The 24,093-nt window shown below is 44.0% G+C and overlaps 1 protein-coding gene across 4 annotated transcripts in view; it reads right to left on the bottom strand.

The window, feature by feature from the left end:
• Positions 1-12,517: 12,517 nt before the first annotated feature.
• PRICKLE2 (prickle planar cell polarity protein 2) overlaps positions 12,518-24,093 on the bottom strand; it is a 259,828-nt gene continuing 248,252 nt past the window's right edge. For all 4 annotated transcript variants that reach the window (XM_053378303.1, XM_053378306.1, XM_053378304.1 and 1 more), the window contains one exon: positions 12,518-13,681. In XM_053378303.1, coding sequence (XP_053234278.1) covers positions 12,813-13,681 — 869 coding nt within the window. In that variant the 3' untranslated portion in view covers positions 12,518-12,812. The remainder of the gene's footprint in view (positions 13,682-24,093) is intronic.

Genomic DNA, 24,093 nt, shown 5'->3' with positions numbered 1-24,093 from the left:
CTCTTTCCCTTGGTCACGGATTCTGCCGGTCATCTCAGCCAGTCCCATGTAGTCAATCACCTTCGTCTGCCATTCTTCCAGTGTGGGTAGTTCTTGTGTCTTCCAGTACTTTGCTAAAAGTACTCTTGCTGCTGTTGTCGCATACATAAAAAACGTCCTATCTTTCTTTGACACCAATTGGCCTACCATGCCCAAGAGGAAGGCTTCTGGTTTCTTCACAAAAGTGCATTTAAGCACCTTTTTCATTTCATTATAAATCCTTTCCCAGAAAGCCTTAATCTTTGGGCATGTCCACCAAAGGTGATAAAAGGTACCTTCAGTTTCATTACATTTCCAGCATTTGTTATTGGGCAAATGATAAATTTTTGCAAGCTTGACTGGAGTCATGTACCACCTATAAATCATTTTCATAATATTCTCTCTTAAGGCATTACATGCCGTGAACTTTATACTGGTGGTCCATAACTGTTCCCAGTCAGCCAACATAATGTCATGTCCAATGTCTTGTGCCCATTTAATCATAGCTGATTTAACCATCTCATCCTGTGTGTTCCATTTCAACAGCAAGTTATACATTCTTGACAAATTCTTAGTACTGGGTTCCAAAAGCTCTGTTTCTAACTTCGACCTCTCCACCTGGAAGCCAATTTTCCGGTCCTGTTTAAAAACTTCATTTATCTGGTAGTAATGAAGCCAGTCTCTTACTTTGGACTTCAATTTCTCATAACTCTGCAATTTAACTTTTCCCTCCTCATACTCTATGATTTCCCAATATTTCGGCCATTTGGATTCCATATTTAATTTTTTCACTTCCTTAGCTTCCATCGGTGACAACCACCTGGGTGTTTTGTTTTCCAACAAATCTTTATACCTAATCCATACATTATATAGGGCTTTTCTAACAATATGGTTTTTGAAACCTTGGTGGATCTTAACCTTGTCATACCATATATATGCATGCCAGCCAAATCTATTATTGAACCCTTCCAAATCCAAAATATCTGTATTTTCAAGAAGCAGCCAGTTTTTCAGCCAGCAAAAAGCCGCTGATTCATAGTACAATTTTAAGTCCGGCAGGGCAAACCCCCCTCTTTCTTTTGCGTCAGTTAGTATCTTAAATTTTATTCTGGGCTTTTTGCCCTGCCAGACAAATCTAGATATATCTTTTTGCCACCTCTTGAAACAATCCATTTTATCCACAATCTGCAATGTTTGAAACAAAAATAACATTCTCGGCAAGACATTCATCTTAATAACAGCAATTCGGCCTAACAAGGAAAGTCTCAGACTTGACCATATTTCTAAATCTTTTTTCACTTCTGCCCAACATTTCTCATAGTTATCTTTAAATAGATTCACATTCTTGGATGTCAAATTTATCCCCAGGTATTTCACCTTCTTTGCTACCAATAAACCAGTATCACACTGAAATTTCTCTCTTTCTGCACTTGTTAAATTTTTATCCAATACTTTCGTTTTCTGTTTGTTCAGCTTAAAGCCTGCTACTTGACCAAATACTTGTATTAACTCTAAAACTCTTCTCGTACTAGTGTCTGGCTCTTGTAAAGTTAAAACTAGATCATCTGCGAATTCTCTCAGTTTGTACTGTTTAGCTCCGACCTGAATCCCTTTAACCAGCTGGTCCCCTCTAATCATGTTTAATAAAACCTCCAGGACAGATATAAAAAGCAGTGGGGATATTGGGCATCCCTGTCGTGTCCCTTTTTCAATAGCAAATTCTTCTGTAACCACATTATTTACAATCAGTTTTGCTTTTTGTTCAGAATAAATCGCACTTATACCATTCTCAAAACCTTGGCCTACCCCCATCCCTTGGAGATTCTTTTTCATAAAACTCCAAGAAATATTGTCAAAGGCTTTCTCCGCATCCACAAATATTAATACTGCCTTAGTATTAATATTAACTTCCAGTAACTCCATAATGTCTATTATATTTTTCACATTGTCTGACAAATGTCTTCCTGGAAGAAAGCCTGCTTGGTCTTTATGAATCTCCCCCACCAAAACTCTTTTCAATCTTTTTGCTAAAATGTCTGCAAAAATTTTGTAATCCACATTGAGTAATGATATAGGGCGGTAGTTCTTAACCTGGTTCTTCTCAGTCTCTGACTTTGGTATAAGTGTGATATAAGCCTCTTTCCACGATTCAGGTGCCTTTTTCCCCTCTAAAATTTCATTACAAACCTCCTTCAATGGTTGTATAAGCCATTCTTTCAAAGCTTTGTAGTATCTGGAGGTTAGCCCATCAGGTCCTGGGGACCAAAGCACTTTTTTGAGGGGGGGAATTGAGGCCCGAAATCATGTGAGATCATGGCAACCCAAATGGCCGCCATCATGCTTCTGCAATAAGGAATGGGAGGGTGGTGTCTGGGAAGACGGCGTCCCAGATTTTGGCTTCCAAGTGTTGGAGGGTGTGCTGTTCTGCTTGTCCCATTAGCCTGACCACACCTCAGGGTTACAACCAAGAATCATAGGGATGAGAGGAAAATGGTCTCTGTATGGATGGTGAGTCTTCGCAGAAAAAGCTTCTCATGCCGTACTTGCTTAGCAGGGCTGGGCCTCAGCTGTTATGCCGCTCTGATGAAAACAGTGAAGCATCGAGCCAAGCCTTGCTTCAATGCCACTGGCTAGCTACTTCTGAATAGCCAGAGCCGCTTGGGTGCCCAAGACGCTGGCTGCCAGGCAACTCATCACCAGAACAAACACCTTGACCGTCCAAGCTCAGACAGCCCTGTCAATAAGGAAGCTGGCCAGCACGCAGCCTCATTAAATCTCCCCAGCTGCGAACACAAGTCCAGACCTTGTTCCAGCAGCACACTGGCTACCTTGTTCTTCGTCACCCCCTCTCCGGCACACATGATGGGGAAATCAAAACTGAGGGAGCCGGAGGAAGAGAAAGGAGAAAAAGCAGCAGCCCCCCTTCATCACCAATGGCAAGTCATACCCCCAGTGCTTCTGTGGCACACAAAGAGAACTCAAGATCACTCCAGGTTGATTTTTATCACTCCAGGACAGTTTAGATGGGCGGATACATCTGGTTCTGAATTACTAATGTAGTTTGGAATCACTGGAGCATATTTGCATTGGAAGGAGAGGAGTTAATCCTTTGTCATCACCCAAATTGTGTCTACCCAAAGATGGGTATTGCAGGGTAAGGAAAAAAATAACCTGATCGATAATAATCTTACCCAAGCATTCTCTCTCTCTCTCTCTCTCTCTCTCTCTCTCTCTCTCTCTCACACACACACACACACACACACACACACACACACAGAGATACCATTTTGTGAGGAGAAAAGTGAGGCCACACTAGCTAACTCCAAACCCACTGTTGTGTCCTTCCCACCCCACCCACGAGGGGGCGACAGGGAGGGGGCAACAGAGAGATGGTGGACTTCAGCTGGCAAATCAAATAATTAGAGGCACTTCACATAATGAGTGCATAATGAGAGTCAATGTGGTGCAGTGGTTAGAGTGCTCTGCTATGACCTGGGAGATGAGGGTTTGAATCCCCACTCAGCCTAAAGCTTTCTGGGTGATCTTGGGCCAGTCACAGTCTCTCAGCCTAACCTACCTCACAGGGTTTCTGTGAAGATAAAACAAGGAGAAGAGAGAGCAGGGCATGTGACCTTGCGCTCCTGAGAGGAAATCAAATAAACAGGCAGTGGATGCAAGTGAGGGCACCCTAGTCCTGGAGCAGAAACTGGCACCCGTTCCCTGACAAGCTTGTGCCACAGTCTGTATAACAATAACGCTTGCAAGTATGTTTGTTGCATCCATATGTTGTTATTTGATCTCAGACCCCAACGCCTGAAAACACCCTTGAGAATGTTCCTCAAGAGAGATGTTCTCTTACTCTTCCAACACATGAAATTAGCTGTGTCTCTATTTCGTCTCGCCTTCGGCCCAGCCACCTTTTAAGGGAATAAGCAGGAGGAGATTAAGGTCACGATTTCCTGTGATGAGGAACGTTCTGAGGGAAATACCTTTCGAAGGCACACATCTGCCCTTACGCAGGTCATCCAGAACGTGGCCTGTGGAGAAAGAGGGATGCAGCAAGCGGGGCCAGATGGCTACAAAGCAGAACACAGCCGGCTGGTGTAGCTCCTTCCATCCATTGTGTCAGAAGCAGTTAATCATAGATGAGCAGGAAGCGTTAACAGTTTCCTCACGTACCTGATAGCAAATGCCTCACAGAGCGGGTGGGGTGGGGGGACAATACATTTTAACTCTTCGCTGCTCTCTTTAGTACCTGTGTTGTCAACTCGCTTGTATGTTGTTTGCGTCCTAGAATCTTCTTCAAGGATTATGTGTTAGAGTTACTGGGATTCCTTCTTTGAATCACAAAGTTGCAGAGTTGGAAGGGACCATGAGTCATCTAGCCCCTGCAATGCAGGAATCTGTTCACCGAACATGTGGCATCAAACCCACAGCCCTTAGATTAAAAGTCTCTTTCACCTTTGCTATGAAGGTTAGGAATGCAGTGACCAAAAAGTTCTGAATTCAGCTGGGACCCGGGTGTGAGCATGCTGGTGTTTCCACAATGTCAACGTAAAGCGTCGCTCACAATCTGCAATGCTGCAGAACTGAATATTTTGGGTCATGGAAATGATCCCGCCTTAACACCTGTGAGCTTTTGACTCACACAGCGGGTGGCGCTGTGGTCTAAACCACCAAGCCTCTGGGGCTTACCGATCCGAAAGTTGGCGGTTCGAATCTGCTTGACGGGGTGAGCTCCCATTGCTTGGTCCCTGCTCCTGCCAACCTAGCAGTTTGAAAGCACACCTATGCATGTAGATAAATAGGTAGCAATGCAGTGGGAAGGTAAACGGCGTTTCTGTGCACTCTGGCACTTGTCACGGTGTCCTGCTGTGCCAGAAGCGGTTTGGCCATGCTGCCCACGTGATCCAGAAAGCTGTCTGTGGACAAATGCTGGCTCCCTGCCTGAAAGTGAGATGAGTGCCACAACTCCATAGTCGCCTTTGACTGGACCAGGGGTCCTTTACCTTTTACCTCTTCTGCGAATGTGGGGACAATACCCAAACAAGGGGGAGGGGGCGGCATGTTAGAAGGAATGAAGTGGACGCTAGATAAACAGGCCATGACATATTTCCTACTGAAAGTGGTGGGGCTCTTATTCTGCTTTTGATGTTTATATGCGTTCTTTTATAGCAATCGCTCCCCAATTTTGGGAAGAGGAACTGCAGATAAGGCATAGCCATATGTTCCGACTGTTCCAATTTACCAGGAACTGTCTCTATTTTTAGGTATCTGTTCTTGAACATAAGAAAAGCCTGCTGGATCAGGCCAATGACCCATCTAGCCAACCAGATGCCTCTGGGAATATACTGCAAGCAGGATCTGAGCGCAACAGCGCTCTCATCTTCTGTGTTTTCAAGCAGGAGGCAGTGGTGGTACAGGAAAGCCAGCTGCTGGGACCTCCAAGTAGGGAGAATGTTATGGGGCCCAGGTCCTGTTTTTGAGCTTCCTATAAACATTTGGTTGGCCATGGTGAGAGCAGTACGCCGACTGGATAGCTTGATCCAACAGGCTCTTCTTATGTACTTATGCTCTTAGATAATGTGTTTTATCTCAGTGGAATTCAAGGGTTCATCTCCAGATCACACGAACCAATAGAAGAGCTCTTCCAGATTGCCTTTCCGTACAGGTCCACCCCAACTATTTCCATTTAAATTCAGATCTTGCCATTTTCATGCAGAGCAACTGTTAGTTGATTCGTCGATGCTGGCAGCCAGCAGCCAAGATTTCGCACAACTTATTGAGGCAGCTTTCTTCTCCCCAACAAAAAGTGCTAATTGCTCCGATCCTTGGAAGGGCTGGAAAGACAGAATTACATAAAATAAAATTAAAAATACAGTGGTACCTCGGGTTAAGTACTTAATTCATTCCGGAGGTCCGTTCTTAACCTGAAACTGTTCTTAACCTGAAGCACCACTTTAGCTAATGGGGCCTCCTGCTGCCACCGCGCCGCCGGAGCACAATTTCTGTTCTCATCCTGAAGCAAAGTTCTTAACCTGAAGCACTATTTCTGGGTTAGCGGAGTCTGTAACCTGAAGCGTCTGTAACCTGAAGCGTTTGTAACCCGAGGTACCACTGTACTGCTAAAAAGAAACAGATGTAGCTCAGACGATCCAAACAGGGTTAGGTGTGTTTTGACACAGCCTGGTTTTCAAGGAGAACTTTAAGAGAGGCTCACACACAAAACGGCTAAGTACAGGGCCCGACTCGCACGCTGGAATTTGGCATATTGCTGCAGCATGGGCTCCTGCAGTTGATTTCTTGCAGATGTTGCTCCTAGGCCCTCAAAATGGAAACAGCTGTCATACAGACGAGGAGGAAAGAGCCTTTGCGTTTGGTGCCACACACAGCTTTCTTCTGGCGACTTCACAGATGGCTGTCACTCTGCCCCGAGACTCCACGGTGGAGCAACAGCTAACGTTAGGGAGTTGCATCTCTCTTTTCACTCCTCTCTTTATGGGACACGGAATCTCTGTTGCACACAGACCACCCCACATTTCAACTTTCCTATTCTGCAGCCCCCTTTGCGGGCACCCCCCCATGCTGATCTATGTTACTGCATCTTTAAGATGAATAGGATCTTAAGAGAAAGCCGGTCAGTTAACGGACTTGCCTAGAAGAGATTAAGTGCTGCTGATCATATAATCATAGCATCATTGAGTTAGAAGGAACCCCTTGAGGGTCATCTAGCCCAATCCTCTGCAATCCAGGAATCTCAACTAAACCATTCTCAAACACCCAGGTATATGCACCCTCACTAAGAGCTTTTTGACAGTGGAATGGCCTTCCTCAGGAGCTTGTGGATTCTTCCTTGGAGGTTTTAAAGCAGAGGTTGGGTGGCCATCTGTCATGGGTGCTTTACCTGAGATTCCTGCATTGTAGGACAAGATGGCCCTTGGGTCCTTTCCAACTCCACCATTCTATGACTCTCTGTTAACAAGACCACAATCTGCAATAACTCTGGCTATTTTAGAGGGAACCTGTGCCTGGGCTATCTCACCCCTCTTTATATAAAAACAATTTACTATCCTGTCTGTTAATATCCTCCCCTACAATGCCAAGTAAAAATGCTTCTGGTTTCTTTCATAAACGTATATTTCAACATCTTTTTCATCTCATTGTACATCATTTCCCAGAAGCTTTTCGCTTTCTTACATTCCCACCACATGTGATAAAAAGATCCTTCTTTTTCTTTACATTTCCAACATTTATTACTTATTTTATTCTCGTGCCCATGTTAGTGTCCTTTGCATCATTTAAGTCTGCACTTCCAGGGATTACCACCCCTTGCTTGAAGTTCACTACCTTGTTAAGCATTTCCCTGAGAAAATAACACAGAGCCTTACTGGGCAAGTAAACAAAAGCTACTGTTATCGGCTCTCCTTAAAGGTAAAGGGACCCCTGACCATTAGGTCCAGTTGTGACCGACTCTGGGGTTGCGGCGCTCATCTCGCTTTACTGGCTGAGGGAGCCGGCATACAGCTTCCGGGTCATGTGGCCAGCATGACTAAGCTGCTTCTGGCGAACCAGAGCAGCGCATGGAAATGCCGTTTACCTTCCTGCTGGAGCAGTACCTATTTATCTACTTGCACTTTTTGGGGTGCTTTTGAACTGCTAGGTGGGCAGGAGCAGGGACCGAGCAATGGGAGCTCACCCCGTCATGGGGATTTGAACCGCCGACCTTCTGATCAGCAAATCCTAGGCTCTGTGGTTTAACCCACAGCGCCACCCGTGTCCCTTATTGGCTCTCCTTACAAACTGCCTATTATAATACCTGCCTGCCACCAAGGGACTTTCTTCTGTTATGACATACAGTCATTTTCTTAGCTATGATTATCGCAACTCCCTGCATTTTGATGAGCCCAGTGCACTAAATTGCTCTCTCCAAGCCCCTGCAGCCTTAGGATTCTTTTTCTGCAAAACCTTTCCATTGATGGGGCTTCCTGCAATAAAAGCATGTCCAGACGTCCCTGCTTTCGTCTTGCTTTGATCGCGGACACTTTCTAACAGGAGCCAACCCTCAGTTTTGTCTGTAGAGTACAGATGGAACAAAAATGTGGGTGTGGTTTGCTTTAGCTTCCTGTTGTTTGGGATCCAATTCATTAACACCAGTGATTCGCCTGTAGTATTTATCATAAGCCTGGAGGAATTCATTAGACCTGTCTATGGCTGGCTTCATCCTCCAGGCAAAGATCCACTTAAGTCCCAGGGGAGAAGCCAGCAACAAGGATGGCGTAAAGGCTTCTTCTTCCATTCACATTGTCTTCCCCATGCTTTTAATCAATGGACTTATGTGGACTTGATCTCATGGCAACAGCCAATAGCGCCTAATAGGAGCAGGAAAGATGGTATGTGTAGATGGATAATGTGTGTAGGATTAATATGTGTGTGTGTGTGTGTGACAAACAAGTGTTTGTCTCTTTCTCTGTGTATACTGTGTGTGTGTGTGTGTATGTTGTTGTTGTTTAGTCGTTTAGTCATGTCCGACTCTTCGTGACCCCATGGAACAGAGCACGCCAGGCACTTCTGTCTTCCACTGCCTCCCGCAGTTTGGTCAAACTCATGCTGGTGGTTTCGAGAACACTATCCAACCATCTCATCCTCTGTCATCCCCTTCTCCTTGTGCCCTCCATCTTTCCCAACATCAGGGTCTTTTCCAGGGAGTCTTCTCTTCTCATGAGGTGGCCAAAGTATTGGAGCCTCAGCTTCAGGATCTGTCCTTCCAGTGAGCACTCAGGGCTGATTTCCTTAAGAATGGATAGGTTTGATCTTCTTGCAGTCCATGGGACTCTCAAGAGTCTCCTCCAGTACCATAATTCAAAAGCATCACACACACACACACACACACACACACACAGTATACACAGAGAAAGAGACAAACACTTGTTTAGGTGGTTTTCTGATAAGGTGACTTGATAATGATAATGGCCCACAACTGGGACTGACTTGCCCTGTCAAAGGTAGCTGCCCTGGCCTTCTGAATTCACTTGGCCAGTCAGCCTGTTAGGGCTTCATATAAGCAGCGTTATACATCTTGTTGGCCAACCATGGCATCATTACTTGGAAGTCTTACTGCGTTCAGTAGGCTGCACTATAGGCTTATCTGGTAGTAGGTCCTGTTGAAACTCAGTAAGACTTACTTCTCAAGAGGCATGTGCAGAATTGAGCTGTTGGCTTCACGGAATATTAAGATTATATGTAGCCTTTGCCCACGCAATAGTATCTGGTGTTGAGCTACCCATGGCATTAGTACATTGATTCCACCTGCCAACTCGCACATTTTAATCTGTTCTTCAGACAGATAAAGGATTCAACATGTTGCCAACTCTTGGTTGCTTCCTTCTTTCTTTGACTGACGCCATTAACATCTAAAATTGCTATAGAAACTTTTAGGAAGTTAAGGGTGGAATCACAGGTTTACATTTGGTATTTGGGGGGTTTCACCAGTGCATCAGAGAGTGACGGTTGTCAAATTCAGCACATGCGTGTTTTTCCTCTCCTTGATGCATCGCCATGAATCTCTACACCTCTCTGGAATATGCTGATTAACACCAGTTAACGATCTGTCCCCAATTAACAATCTGTATGTAATTTCAAGAAGTAATTATATGTAATTATTGGCAATTATGGACTACCGATAAAGGTATTATGCATATGCAACTCCCTCCAAACCATTCCTTTGGTTATCTGAAAACGGCACATTAAAGACATCTAAGGGATTTACAGCCTAATGCTATGCATGTTTACTCAGAAGCAAGTCTTGTTGAGTTCAACGGATTTGCTCCCAGGTAAGCAGGCAGAGAACTGCAGCTTTATAGACAGCAATCCTCAAATCACGTCTGATTGAGTCACACCTTGATAAACTGCATTTTTAAAGATATTATTATTAAAATGATCATTTAAATAACAAAGGCATAAAATGTAGTTAGGATAGGTACTTGTAGTACAGTTCAATGCAGGCTGAATTTTTCATATAAAATATTTCATAAATAAAATTTAGTGCTAATAGTAGTAGTACTAGTCTCATTGTTTTCCAGGAGGTTCAGTCACATTAGTTGCTTTGGGCCCAATATGTAATATGCCAACTTCTTGGTGCCCTAATACCTTAAAACAAACTTAAGAACTGATTAATTTGACCAGGGCATAAATCAGGGGTAGTTCTTCAGGTCTCGTTGGACTGCCAACCCTTTTCAGCCTCAGCCAGCATGCCCAAGGGTCAGGGAAAATGAGATCTGGGGTCCAGCAATGTCTGTAGGGCCACAGGGTCCACCCCAGCCTAAACGAATCATGCTTATACATTTAGTAAACCATATCTAGGTTTCCCTCCCCTCCAAATTTCCTGTTTATGTCTACCATTTCTAATCCATTTAACGTTGTTAACATGGTCATCATGGTTCTGTCCAATAAGTGAAAAGGCAACACGGGAAGTGGCAGTTTGTACAAACCATGGTTAGTTAACAAGGTGTGATAGACAAAATGGGAAATTGCAGCATGTTTCCACTTGTGAGTGTAAGTCAAATGATTACTGCAGACTGTACTGCCATTCCCAAGATCCAGGGGTTATGAGGTGAACCTGCAGCCCACACAAGTTCCCTTGCTCTCTTACATGTCACGGACAGCTTTGTGTGCTTCAGCTCCATTGAAATGCATTGGGAACTGTGTTCTTGTGAGATGTCAATGGGGCACATCAGAATGATAACAGACACTGTGGGTTCTATTCCACTGAGCATAAAATGAGTCAAAAGGAAATAAATATATACCCCCTAATGAGATGACACCGAATAGAATCTACTGTAAAAAACACACACCAATATATTTTCTGTTTGGGCCAATATGTTCATTCATCGAAGCCAAGAAAGTCTTTCTTTTTATACATCACCTTGTTTCTTTTTCTTTCTTTATTTTTTTTGTGGGGAAAAAAAATCATAATTATCACATTCTCCTTACGCACAACAAAAAGATTCTTAGCTGTGCTATGGATACATCCGTATCTGAGATTTCCTTCCAAGTCACTGCTTTCCAATAGGCAAGGCCATCTGTTCCCTCAGCGTTACAAGTACATTGATCCAAGGCCTGTTCCACAGTGGAGCTGGAGCAGGCCCAAAGACCCCATTTCTTAGGTCCAACTGGAGAGTCAGGGCTCCCACACCTGTCTGTTTGTTTGTCTGCCCCATTCCACTCACACCAATTTGGGTTTTGCCATCTATTCCCATTGACTCTTGTTCTAACAGAGCCACCCAGTTCTCCACAGGTGGTGTAAGCTGGCAAGATCCTATTTAGCTGGGGGTCCACTGAAACCCGTTTTACAGCCCTGTAGTAAAAAGTACAACAACCAAAAGGGGAAAAAAGAAAAAAAGAATTTCCTTCTTTCCCGCTGTCTCATCTGAAAACAATATAGAACACATCTGGGTGTCAATCTCCCAATTGTTTAAAGCATACAGAGAAAAAAATCACATCCACCATAGCACACAGTACACTTTGAGCCCTATGTATATAACTACCATGTTGAAGCTGTTGTTGCTTTGTTCTACTTCCAAAGAATGGACTCCATTCTACCCTGAGGATAGGCCCTTCAAACTGCCTTCGTAATGGGTTTGAAGTGTTTATCTCCCAAGGGTAGGCTTTAAGTCTGACATGATTAGGATGTATTCGTTTCATTATGAATTTCAGAAGAAGGCAGTGTTGAAGTTACCTCTTGGTAATGAACAGCAGTTAACAAATGCCAGGAAACTAGAGCACCAGAAAACAATTCTATACTCAAAACAAGTTCATGCTGACACCACACAACTGAACCATTTACAACTGTTTTGGTCTATCCTCCCAAAAGTAGCTGAATTATTTTTTTTTTAGCGACTCCAGCCCTCTCCAAATAGATGTAAACTTCCTTCTTAGACCTGGGTTCTTTTTCCAAACATTTGGTGGTTACGGGTTTTTCTTAAATGTCGTTGGAAAAACAGTAACGTTTGTTTTTTTTTATTTCGTTTCGGTAACAGACGCCTGTATTTGTTTTACAGAATAACATAAAATGCAAGTGTTAGTAGATTATTATTATTATTATTATTATTTAAAAGCAACCCTGTAGGCCTCCGCAAGAGCTAATGAATTTATAAGAGGCTCTTTTGCTTTTAGAGCAGGTGCAGAAAGGAAAGCCTTGCTGATCCAGAAAAAAAATCTGATGGCAAAAGAGAAAGCTCTGTTTGTTTAGCTCTAACTGAAAAGCATGATGGATATGCATGAGTTTCCCAGGGACTCCTAAGATACAGAAATTCCTCTGATATTACAAAATACAAAAATATTTTTCTCCAAACTCTCATTTTCTTTGCATTTACAGAACAATAATGGAAATAACTTACACAATCTGGCAGAAGAATGACCAAAAGCAGGTGATGAAAATGAAAATCAAGAGAGAGAAAATTAACTAGAAGCTGATTATAGAAAACAATGGCAACTTAAAAGATGAGGGTGAACTGTGCATTAAGTGGGTGGCAGCTACTTGTGGGAAGGAGGTAAATTTGTGACGATTACATGCTAAAATAAATCTTATCCCTCCCTCCATCCCCAAAATAAAATGTGCAAAACATATTCACCATGCCAACGATTATGACTATTTATAGACCCTTGTCTATGACCTCCTTCTTACAGCTCCCAGCTCGCCAGGTATTTCCGTTACAATGAAAAGCACTTTTAAGACCTACAACAGTGCAAGTTGATGAAGTAGTTACATTCTCCAACACTGTGCTTGGGCAACGTGGTTATGCTATGATGCAGTTTTTGCTCTTTTGCCTTTTCCGGCTGTGTAACTGTCCTCGACCACCTAGCGTGGAAGACTTCGGCATGCTGTAGGAGCCGTATTTGTGAAGGAGCTCTTCACCGGTGACGTACTGGAGGCGGCTGGGTTGCGGGATCGGTTCCCCGAGGAAGTAGCCTTCGTTGTCAGATTCGGAGGAGGAGGAGCACGTCGAGCACCAGTCGTATTCAGCAAAGTAGGGTCCCCACCTTTCGCTAAAGTGGTTCTGCAAAGCAAGGTCCGATACGGTCCTTGGACACTGGCCGTACAGATTTCTCCGTGCGCCCTGCTCTGCCGTCTCTCGGCAACTTCTCTGCTGCAAGAACTGATCGTAGTCTTCCCTGGCTCGCAGAGAGGGCCTTTCTTTCAACTTGTAGCTCTGCTCGCTGGCGAGGTGAAGGGCGTTGTCTGAGCGGGACCGCCTGGACCGCCGGGGCCTGTGGGGGCGATACCGCCGGTCGTCATCTCGGAGATTAGTTCGTCTTGGGGTGCGCTCGCTCATGGGGGGATGCCGGGCACCTTCCTGCCCAGCTAATTTGTTCCCTGGCATCCCACCGTCATAGTCAAAGCTCTGGTGCATCCTTCCACGGGACGGTGTGTCCCTGTACCCAATGGGGTTAGTGAGGTCGTGCAGGTTGGCTTCCATATCTTGGTACTGTTGAACGGAAAGTAGGCTCCGGACAGACTCGGCGCTCCTGAACTGGACGGAGGAATTCAGGGTCCCCATGTTGCTCAGCTTCTCTGAGACATTCATTCCAGAATCTTTGCTTAGATCAGGCATGGAAAATCGAGAGAGATGCTCTTGCCGCTTGGCCCCACCATCCGCAGAGAGTCCTTTTGGAAACAAGGGGGAGGGGAAAGAAAAAGAATTAAAGACTGTGGTTTCTGTTCATTTCTTCAATGGTATTGGACTGCAAACATGGCTATTTGACCTCTGATGCTGGATCTCTACAAAGGCAGTGTAATTGTGTGCATGTAATACATTACTGAGGATGCGGATGGCGCTGTGGGTTAAACCACAGAGCCTAGGACTTGCCGATCAGAAGGTCGGCGGTTCGAATCTCTGCAACGGGGTGAGCTCCCGTTGCTCAGTCCCAGCTCCTGCCAACCTAGCCATTCAAAAGCATGTCAAAGTGCAAGTAGAAAAATAGGTACCACTCCGGCGAGAAGGTAAATGGCGTTTCCGTGCGCTGCTCTGGTTCGCTAGAAGCAGCTTAGTCATGCTGGCCACATGACCCGGAAGCTGTATGCCAGCTCCCTCATCCAATAAAGCGAGATGGGCGCCACAACCCCAGAGTTGGTCAGGGGTCCCTTTACCTTTACCTAATACATTACTGAGTGTTTTTCATTACTTAGACGGTACCAAGGATGGGGACTGGTATGAAGGGACAGGGGCTATTGGGTGACTGTCCCCATTGCGCTCCATCAAAGTAGGTGTATTTAGGTAGTCTGCACTTCGTGCCAATCCCTTGATTCCATTGCTGCCTTAGACAGCAGCTGGAAAGAGCAAAGGAACCCCCCTCCTCCTCCTCAGACACCCGTCAGCAATGGCAGCCTCTAGGTACTCTCTGTTCCATCTCATTGGCCGCTCTTACCATGGCTGTATCTAAATGTTTATTTGCTATTGCTTTGTGTCTGCATTTTCACACATTTCCCCCCAACTAATACACATTATTCAGGCCATATGTGAAGACGCTAAAACCAAAATGATTTTTTTGCAGCAATCTGAAAATTCAAAATATGAGATTCTTCCTTCCAAACAAACTATGCCACAGATAAATAACTTTTGGAATGGACATTATGCTAAAAATGACCAACATGTCTTCTTATTCATCAGAATGCACCCAACAGTTGCTTGAGAGCTGAGTAATTGAAAGCTACTGAAAATAATTTGTTCCTTCATTCACTCAGTTGAATTTTGCATCATCCAAACAGAAATGGAGCCCTGACAACAGTTAACCTTACCACAAGCCCAAATCTACCACCATACTAGAAAATTAATTCTTAACTTAAAATACCTAACTTTTATGTAAACATAACTATGCTGTTTAACATCTACACAAAACCACTAAGTGGGGTTATTTGGAGTTTTGGAGTACGTTGTCAGGAGTATGCTTATGTCACAGAACTCTACTTATTTTTTTACATCTGCAGGTGAGGCAGTGGAAGTGCTGGACCAGTGTCTTGCCTCAGTAATGGAATGGATGAGAGCCAACAAACTGAAGCTCAATCCAGATAAGACTGAGACAGTGTTAGTGGGTAATTCCCTAGACCAGATGGGTGGGAGATTGCCTGCTTTTGATGGGGTTACACTTCCTCTGAAGGAGCACATTTGTAGCTTAGGGGTACTCCTGGATCCTTTGTTGTCACTTGAGGCTCAGGTGTCCTCAGTAGCATGAGGTGTCTACCATCAGTTTTGGCTGGTGGCCCAGCTGCACCTCTATCTGGAGAGGGATAGCCAAACTTCTGTTGTCTATGCTCTGATAACCTCTAGCTTAGATTATTGCAATGTGTTATACATTGGGCAGCCCCTGAAGAGGGTTCGGAAACTTCAGCTAGTGCAGAATTCGGTGGTCAGGTTGCTCAACGGAGCAAGACAGTTTAAGCATATTACACTGATCCTGGCCTGATTGCACTGCCAATTAGTTTCTGGGCCCAAAGTGCTGGTTTTGACCTGTAAAGCCTTAAACGGCTCAGGACTGCAATACCTCAAGGACCACTTCTCCCCATAGGAACCAACTTGGACCCTGCAATCATCATCTGAGGCCCATCCTTCATGAGAGGTTGGGAAGGCAACAGCATGAGAACAAGCCTTTTCTGTGATGGATCCCTGTTTGTGGAATGCTTTCCTCAGGAAGGCTTACTTGGTGCCTTCATTACATATCTTTAGGCACCAGGCAAAAACGTTTCTTTATAACCCAGCCCTTGGCTGATTGACATTTTATGGCTTTTTAAATGTGACTGGGGGGTTATTTATTTATTGGTTTTATTTTCTTATGTATTTTGTATTCTCATCCTGCATTTTTCTGTTGCGAACCACCCTGGGATCTTCAGCTGAAAGGCAGTATACAAATTTTGATGATGATGATGATGATGTTCTTTGAATATCCATGCACAAATTGAAAATTTCAGAAAGCAGCGTGAGAATTTTCATATGCAAATGTAAAGATTGGTCAATGGGAGTGATAATATTTCCTCAGGTTTTACCTCACGTAGATACATATGTAACCTTCTGGTCAGATGTGATGTGGGAAGAAACAAGTGATTTTCAAAAGGAAATAATATATTTCCTTACTGTGAAGAAGATTCAAGTAGCAATAGCCATTAGTTTGCCTGTTGCTTTTGCTATATCTGCATAATTCATCTTAAGGATTAAAAATACAGGATCCTGTCAGAATTTTAAACCATCTAATCCATTTTAAGTGTGCAGTGTTCACTTCATAAAAGCAATCAGAGCTTTCTGGTGACTCATGATGGAAAACAGAAATAGGAAGCTTCTAGAACAGGTGTGTGGGTGTGTCATATGGTCCATGTGATGCACTCAGTCTCCAATATGTTTTCTGTAAGTCCACAGTTTGGTCAAGTTTGTCAGATTCTCTCTTTCAACCTTTTTATGGTTTGCAGCTGTCGTGCTTTGGAAGACAAGCTTGAAAATCTGCTTAAGAAGAAAGAATAGGGTTCAAAAGCCTCTGAATTGCTAGTCCCCCCCTTCCTTTCAACCACTGTGATGAAACTTGTTCTTGGCTACAGCAGCAAAGTCTGAATGAATGGCTTTGAAAGGTTACTGCATGTATGACTGTGTGAGGGATTTGAGAATGGTAATATCAGCACATCTGGAGTTATTGGAGATATTGGCTAAATCAGCCTTTGATCCCAATATGTTGGGCGGTATTTAGCTTTCTGTTCATTTTACAAGCAAAAGGCTTGATCTTTATATACTTGTTCTATATTTGTACCATAGGAAGGATTTATGCCCCACCTCCAACTAATTACAAGTCATTTGGAGCATGAAGATCCACTGCAAAATTCTTGCCATAATGCGTACCGGACCTGAGAACAGGCACAAGTACAAGTTTTCACCATGGAAACTAGAAGTTGAAAAGAGGCCTTTTGTACAATGTGTGTGTGATACGAAGAGGAGCAGTTTTGTTTCTGTCCAGGAGAGGGCAGTAGTGCACAGGCACACAAGGGACAAGGCATGATCCACTCTAGCAATGTTTGTGCAACGTGAAAACGCCATGCCAACACACAGTAATCGCAGGTCTGGCCTATTAAATACCTAACGGGCTGCCATCTGAAAGATGTGAGATTAAACCTCTGTTCACTTGTGTAGCCAGTAGGTGACCTTGGCTTGATCCCACATTTTCCGGCTTCCGTTTCTCGACCTATAGCCCTTGTGGAATGGAAATTCATCCTACAGGTCTTGGAAGAATTGCTTTGTGGCAAGGGAAGAAGGAAGGAAGAGTTGGGGACAACCTTTTAACTTCTTGTTTCCGAAGCTGTGGAACCCAGTAGGTGCTTGCTGTGATTCTTTGATATCGTAGAAGATATTAGGGAGGTCCTGCTGCTACCACACACAAAATGTTGGTGGTGAAAAATAGTACTATAGTGGCAAATTGGTACTGTGGGAATATATGGTGATTAAGCACTGTTTGGGGATGTTGTCAGGACAAGATAGAGTCACTTCTGACTCACAATTCTGTGCTTCTAGATAGGCTTTTACAAGAATTGGGCGAGCTCCTATATGTGGGACTATTAGGCCACATCAGCATCATATATTCAAAGCATTATTAAACCACTTTAACAATCATGGCTTCACCCAAAGCATCCTGGGACCGTAGTTTAGTTTATTCGCCTCACAACGCTGTAATTCCCAGGGTCTCCTGGGAAAACGGATATATTGTTAAACCATTCTGAAAAAATGTAGTACTATGAGAAGAATGGGGGTTTCCTAACAACTCTCCACATTATTAACAAACTACAGTTCTCAGAATGCTTTGTGGGAAGCCGTGACTGTTCATGTGGCACAGTGGTGCTTTAAATGCAAGGATGTGGCCTTACTTTGAGGCGAGCCACCCACATAACATTAGCAGAGCCATGAAGAAGAAATGTTATGTTACACAGACAAGTTCTCCCTTGAAAAAGGCCAATCCCTTTAAAAAGCAGAAAACAGTGTTCGAGAAACGATCCAAAAAGACCTTTTCACTTTGAAATAGCTGCATAAATATTAATTAGGCATTGTTTTGGTCATAAATTGCAGGGCTGTCAACCAAGATCTTTTAGCTGATTAACTGTTTGGCTTTTAACTGATTAAATTTGCATATATTACATTCTGCAACATCTCAATAAAAAAAAAGCCCTTTTCCCTTGAGGATCCTGAAATAAGGTGACAGATTCTCTCCATGAGACAACATTTTAAAGAGAGAGGGCGTGACTCTTCCATTAGCCTGAGCCGACATAGCCCATGGCCAGGGGTAATGGGAACTGCAGTCCAGCAACATCTGGAGGGCCAGAGCACTGGCTTCAAAATTTCTACCTTCCAGTAACCTTCTCTGCACTATTTTGTTTGCTGAGCAATCCTTGTTTGTTTCCTCTCCACTGCAAACCTCTGTTGCCTTGCGGTATTTTTGCCTGCACTGAGCAGGCACTCCAACACCTCAGCAACACACTCCCTGCTGCCCTAGTCGGTTGGCATTCTTCAGCTGTGATTTTAACCACACCTACTTGTTAATAATAGCAGAGCCAAGAGCTACATGTAAGCTTGTTCATTACATCAGCAGTACTGAAATCTTTCAACAAAGCGTTGATGTAGCTGGGAGTTTTCATTGTCTGAACTCGGTAATCCTTTTTACCCCCCCCCTCGTTTTGGAGAATAAACAGAATCCGTTCGACAAAGCGAGTGTGTTATGTGGCTTAACTAGCATGCTTTCAAATTCTGCAATTAAAGCTTTAGTTGACTAATCCCACCGAGTGACTGACTGAAACTTGCAGCCCCGTGCGGCTAAAGTTTGGGTTTTCAGGTCCAAGCCAAATTCTTGCACGAGTCTGGAACCTTTGGGGAACTCTGTGCTCAACGGTGTCAGCAATTTTTAGGCTAGCCCTTTGAAAGAGGAACCTGTGGTGAGATGTTCCAGTCAGCCATTTGCCTTTCTCCCTGGAGGGCAATATGGCAACATGGAATGGAGGTCAACTTGAGCATAAAGCTGGCGCTAGAGAGAATAGCAACTATTAAATACGGCTTTAAAACAGGCCAGCTGAATGGAACTTCCACTTACAAAGGGAGTTTATCTGTACATGATTTTGGCTGGTGATAGCATGTAAATCTCTCTGGCCTCTGTTGGAAACAGAATCCTGGCCCTCAGTCTGAGAATTCTTGTGTTCTTCAGACAAGCTGCCATAGCAATCCTGTGTCACCTTCCTTCTCTCCTCTACCCTGCAATGTCTTGCCACCCCGTTACTGAAGACGCTAAGTGTTAAGTTGTGGGTGAACATATCAGACGACACAGCGATTCTTCAAACAGCTCTTCTTTATTCACAGGCCAGAACTGAACTGAACTGAAGGGTTCAGTCAGCCTGCTTATATAGAGCTCCAGTACAACGTAACTGTGACAATTTTCTAAAACTATCCAATCACTGAACGTCACTTTCGATCCCTTATTTGCATAACTATCTACAGTATCCCCCTGCTGGCCCAGGGTGAGAACTTCAGTACATAACACTAAGCATGTTTGGGATTGGGTCTGGTAAGGGCCCAGATGGTTAAAATGCATGCCATCTTGGGATCCATGATGGATGAAAAGCAAGGTGTATAATGTGAGAAAATAAATGCATGGAAACTTATGATGTGGGGAGAGGAAGGAATGAAAGTCATTGGTAGGGCATGTGCCTTGCATGGAGGAAAGTTCCAGGTTTAATTGCTGGCATCTGTGATTAAAAGGATTAGATTGTGGGTGGTGTAAAAATATATCAAGGACTCTGAAGTGCTGTCACCAGCTATTGATATTGGGCCAGATCAGCCTTCCCTAACTTTGGGTCCCATCAACACATGGCAGCATGGCCAATGGTCAACGATGATAGGATTTGCAGTCCAATGAAATCTGGAGACTCGGGCTGGACAAATAGTGTGACCTTGTAGTCAGAGGCCCCCTCTTGTCCCGGCTTCTCCACAACACTGGCTGCTACTGGTGAGAGAACTCCAGTGAAAATGGAAAAGGGAGCAGAAATTGCTGTAGTTTGCATGTTTGTCTCTGCAAGTTGGAACTCAGGCAAATCATTTTTGTTTTTTAAGTTCACAAGTGATGCAGAATCAATGACTTCTTTTTACATAACTCTGACATTTCCTTTACACCGAGATGAATGTTATGTTGCATTAATTAGCAGGGGTAAGACAAATAGCTTGGCGGAAACCGAACTGCAGCGGAATGGAGAAAGCGCTGCCTGTGACGAACGCAGGCTGGAATGGGAATTGCTGCCTTCTTACATCCCCAGCTGCTGGAGACGGAGGAAATGTACAACGCAAGGATCGGCATGTCACAGATGGCTATTATTGCACACTATGGGGAGCGGGAGGAGGAGGCAACTTGACATGAGGTTGCCATTTTTGATGGCAGCCCCTTGTTTCTTCCTAACATCTAGTTCCAACCTTAATCACCAACCAGACCTCCTCAGGAAGAAAGGCAGACAGTCAGTCTGCTCGCTCATTAGCTCTTCCTGTCTTCTCCCTCCCCTTGCAGTTCCGGAGAAAAATCAGTTCTGTGAAAAGTTCCTGCAGTCAAGCAGTGCAGAGGTCAGCACTTGGAAGGACTGACTGTTAGTACAGGATCTCCCACAGAAGAAAGCAAAGCGCCCGTCCCAGAATGTGTACTGAAATATACCCAGAACTGGGTCAACATCCCTCTTTACAGCTTTCTATAGCTCTCTCCCTCTCTCTCCCCTAACCCCCCGGAAACAGACACATGGGATTCTCTGATTACTGGAGGGTTGGATTTGATTCTGGCAGCGATGTGAAACGCCTAGGCTGTCAGGATGACAGAGCTCAGAAACTATTTTATTAGAAAAAGAATCTCTCCCCCCACGCCCCCCCTAATGCCTTCAAAATCAAACACAGAAATGTTTATTTTGGCACTTGTTCTTTTTGTCTTTTGTCCCATTCCAACAAGCTTTCTGAACAAACTCATTTGCAGATTCTCCATCATTCGCCCTGAACCCAAGACATGCATCCTTGTCTGCAAATCCAGTTTATGGACTTTGCGAACTACGTACGGGGGAAGCGGGGAGGGAAAGATAATGCAGCTCTCTATGTGTTTCTGCAAATATAATTTTCTAGATACTGGGTTTTGGCATCCGACTTTGTCAGGAACGTTTTATTAAGATCAAATGCTAGTAAGTCATAAGATCTCGGCATGACAGTGGCCTCTGGCTCCTTGTTCCTGATAGAAAAGGCAGCTGAATGAGGAAGATGCAAAATTCTCTTGAGAACGGCTGGGGTTGGAGGGGCATGTAAGGGACAAAATGTTTTGCTTCCAGGCACCATCACCAGAACACGGCGCAAGAACTATCTCTCTGTATGGGCAGAAACCCCGCAATTGTTGCATTCTGCGCAGCACCAAACACACATTGTCAACACCAACTTGGAGCAATGGTCGTCTGATTACCTTCACACACACAAAATACTCCATTGTCTCTTGAGATGGATGGATGCCAACAACACAAACCAATGTCATAAGATCCCCAAGCGCAAAGTTGTAGATAACATTTACTTTCCATTTGGCTTCAAAATGAATGGTTAAAACAGGAAAGTTGGCATGCCACCCAATTTTGCCAATGAAGGAACTGAAACTAGTTGAAACTAGGTGACAGCAACTTTCCCAAACCCTCCTAGCTAGGCTGTCTTCAACACAGTTGAAATATATAAAAAATAAGAATATATGTCCAGTAGCACCTTAGAGACCAACTAAGTTTGTTCTGGGTATAAGCTTTCGTGTGCATGCACACTTCTTCAGATACCTTCAACACAGATAGATTACTCTCTAAGAGGCTGCTGATTAGCAAAGTCTAAATAAAGACTTCTTACAATAAAGGGGTGGGTGGGTTAGGGATGTGGAGTTTGCAGGCCAGGGGGGAAATGGCTCTTCTCTCCACCCCCAGTAATTCAAGCCCCCTTTCAGCCTGCCCAACTCAAATTGAGACCTGCATTCTGTGGGGATGGCATTTGCAACTGGGTATAGCAAAATCTTGCAAGGTGCTATGATTCTCAGTTGCAAATTGCTGGTCTTGGCCAGGGGTCCTCAAACTATAGCTCGTGGGCCGAATCCGGCCTGCCAGGGTCCTGAATCCGGCCCGCCCAGCAATTGCTGAACCAGCTGCTGTCCAACGGGCCCATGGCCCTCCTCTCCCAGCCTGCCTGTCTCCATTAGCCCCCTCCCCAAACATCCCGCTGCCTGGGACAGGGAGAGATTTACATGCATGATATACATGCCGAAGGCCGCTTTTGCATTTCATGAACTCAGGCGGAGGCGCTTTGCTGCATTTCTGTTGCCATCTGGGCATTTCCTTCTTTGACAGGGTCTCTGTTAACCCCCTTCTCGCCATTCTTGGCACCGCCACAAGTGCTTCCAACCTCTCTTCACACCCACTCACCCAAATCCCTTTTTCTTAGTTTCACCCCACAGGTGCACCACAAATCCGGCACAACACACCCCACCAGTGCTGGATTTACGTATAAGCTGAACTATAGCTTAGGGTCCCGCTCTCTTGGAGGCCCCCATAAAAAAAATTAAAGGAAAAAATATATGTGCAGTGTGCATAGGAATTTGTTCATATTTTTTTCAAACTAGAGTCCGGCCCCCAACAGTGTCTGAGGGACAGTGAACTGGCCCCCTGTTTAAAAAGTTTGAGGATCATGGCAGCTTGCAAACCCTAACTCCGCTCAGCTCAGTCACAAAAAAAGATGGCGGTAAAAGTCAAACTCTGTTTTAATGGCTTGCTTTGCCTCTACCTGGGCTTTAGCCAGCTTAGCCAGCCAGTATTCCTACTCCTAAACAGAGTTTAGATCTGGCATCCTTAAACCAGCATAAATGCTGCTAGCTTTCCATATTTTGGATTGCTGCTTTAGTTATTACTATAGTGAGTCCCTGCACTGGCTTTTATTATTAAAACACACACACACAAAGCACCCCTAGCTTTTATTAGCTTTGTTAGTTGTCATCCAACTTTCTAACTTTACTAAAATTACTAAAATTACTTTACTAAAATTAAGTTTTCCTAAAATCTTACAAGCGTGATATCATAGCACAGTCTTGTTAAGTCTGAAGCATGCTGAGAGAGGTGTTTTTTGACATACGAACATCTAAAAATATCTGACAACACAGAGCTTCATCTTCCCAAAAGAAAATGTACTTTTAATTTCCCTCCTGTAATTCTGGCTTGGCCCAGAGAGTCCACATTTATTTTGAAGTCAGCCTTGGCAAAGACAGGAGCTTTTGGCTGGTTTAAAGTTTGCTGAATGAGTAGATTATGTCATTAGGGCCTTCACAGGGAGGTGTACTCTGGGATACTGGGTGGACTTCAGAGAACTGTGGACAGGATGGATTTGTGCATGACACTAAAGATGTCAACCAGTTATAAGACTTCTATTATTTTCATTTAACCAGCCCATTACAGGATTCAGTCTAAATAAATTTGCATTCAGCCAAACAGATTGGGGTTGGGTTATTTTATTTTATTTTTTAAAACAGATATTTACATGAGTGTAAGATAAATTAATAAAGGCAAATTGGGGCGACTAGAATGAAGCAACACTCTTAGGGGGATGGGGTATCACCTGATCTGGCCCACCCATTGTTAAGAGTAGCCATATTTTCTGTTTTCATGCATTTTACAGTAATGCTCTAGAACCAACCTAGCATAAAAACAACAACTACAGGCAAATCTAAATTACATTTCCAGCCACATGGATTGCCAATTTAATCAACTATAGATTAACTTGATTGATTTATTGATTAAAGGTTCCAGCCCAACTTGTGTCTGAACTATCTGGAACTTGTGCAAAGCAAGCAGAACTTTCAGAATTAGCAGAAGAGTTCCAGTTTTTGATTCAACCACCAACTCCATCAAGCTTGACTGACATGAAACCACCATTTGACTCACACTCCGCAGTCGTAAAATGTAGGATTTTAACTACTTGTATTATGCTTCCAAAAACCTTTCTGAGACCTGTGGAGCATGTTTCCATGATATTTCTCATT

The sequence above is a fragment of the Podarcis raffonei genome, chromosome 2 (genome assembly GCF_027172205.1).
Source record: "Podarcis raffonei isolate rPodRaf1 chromosome 2, rPodRaf1.pri, whole genome shotgun sequence".
Lineage (NCBI taxonomy): Eukaryota > Metazoa > Chordata > Lepidosauria > Squamata > Lacertidae > Podarcis > Podarcis raffonei.
Note: the sequence above shows the minus strand (reverse complement) of the source record. Positions and strands in the feature narration are given on the sequence as shown.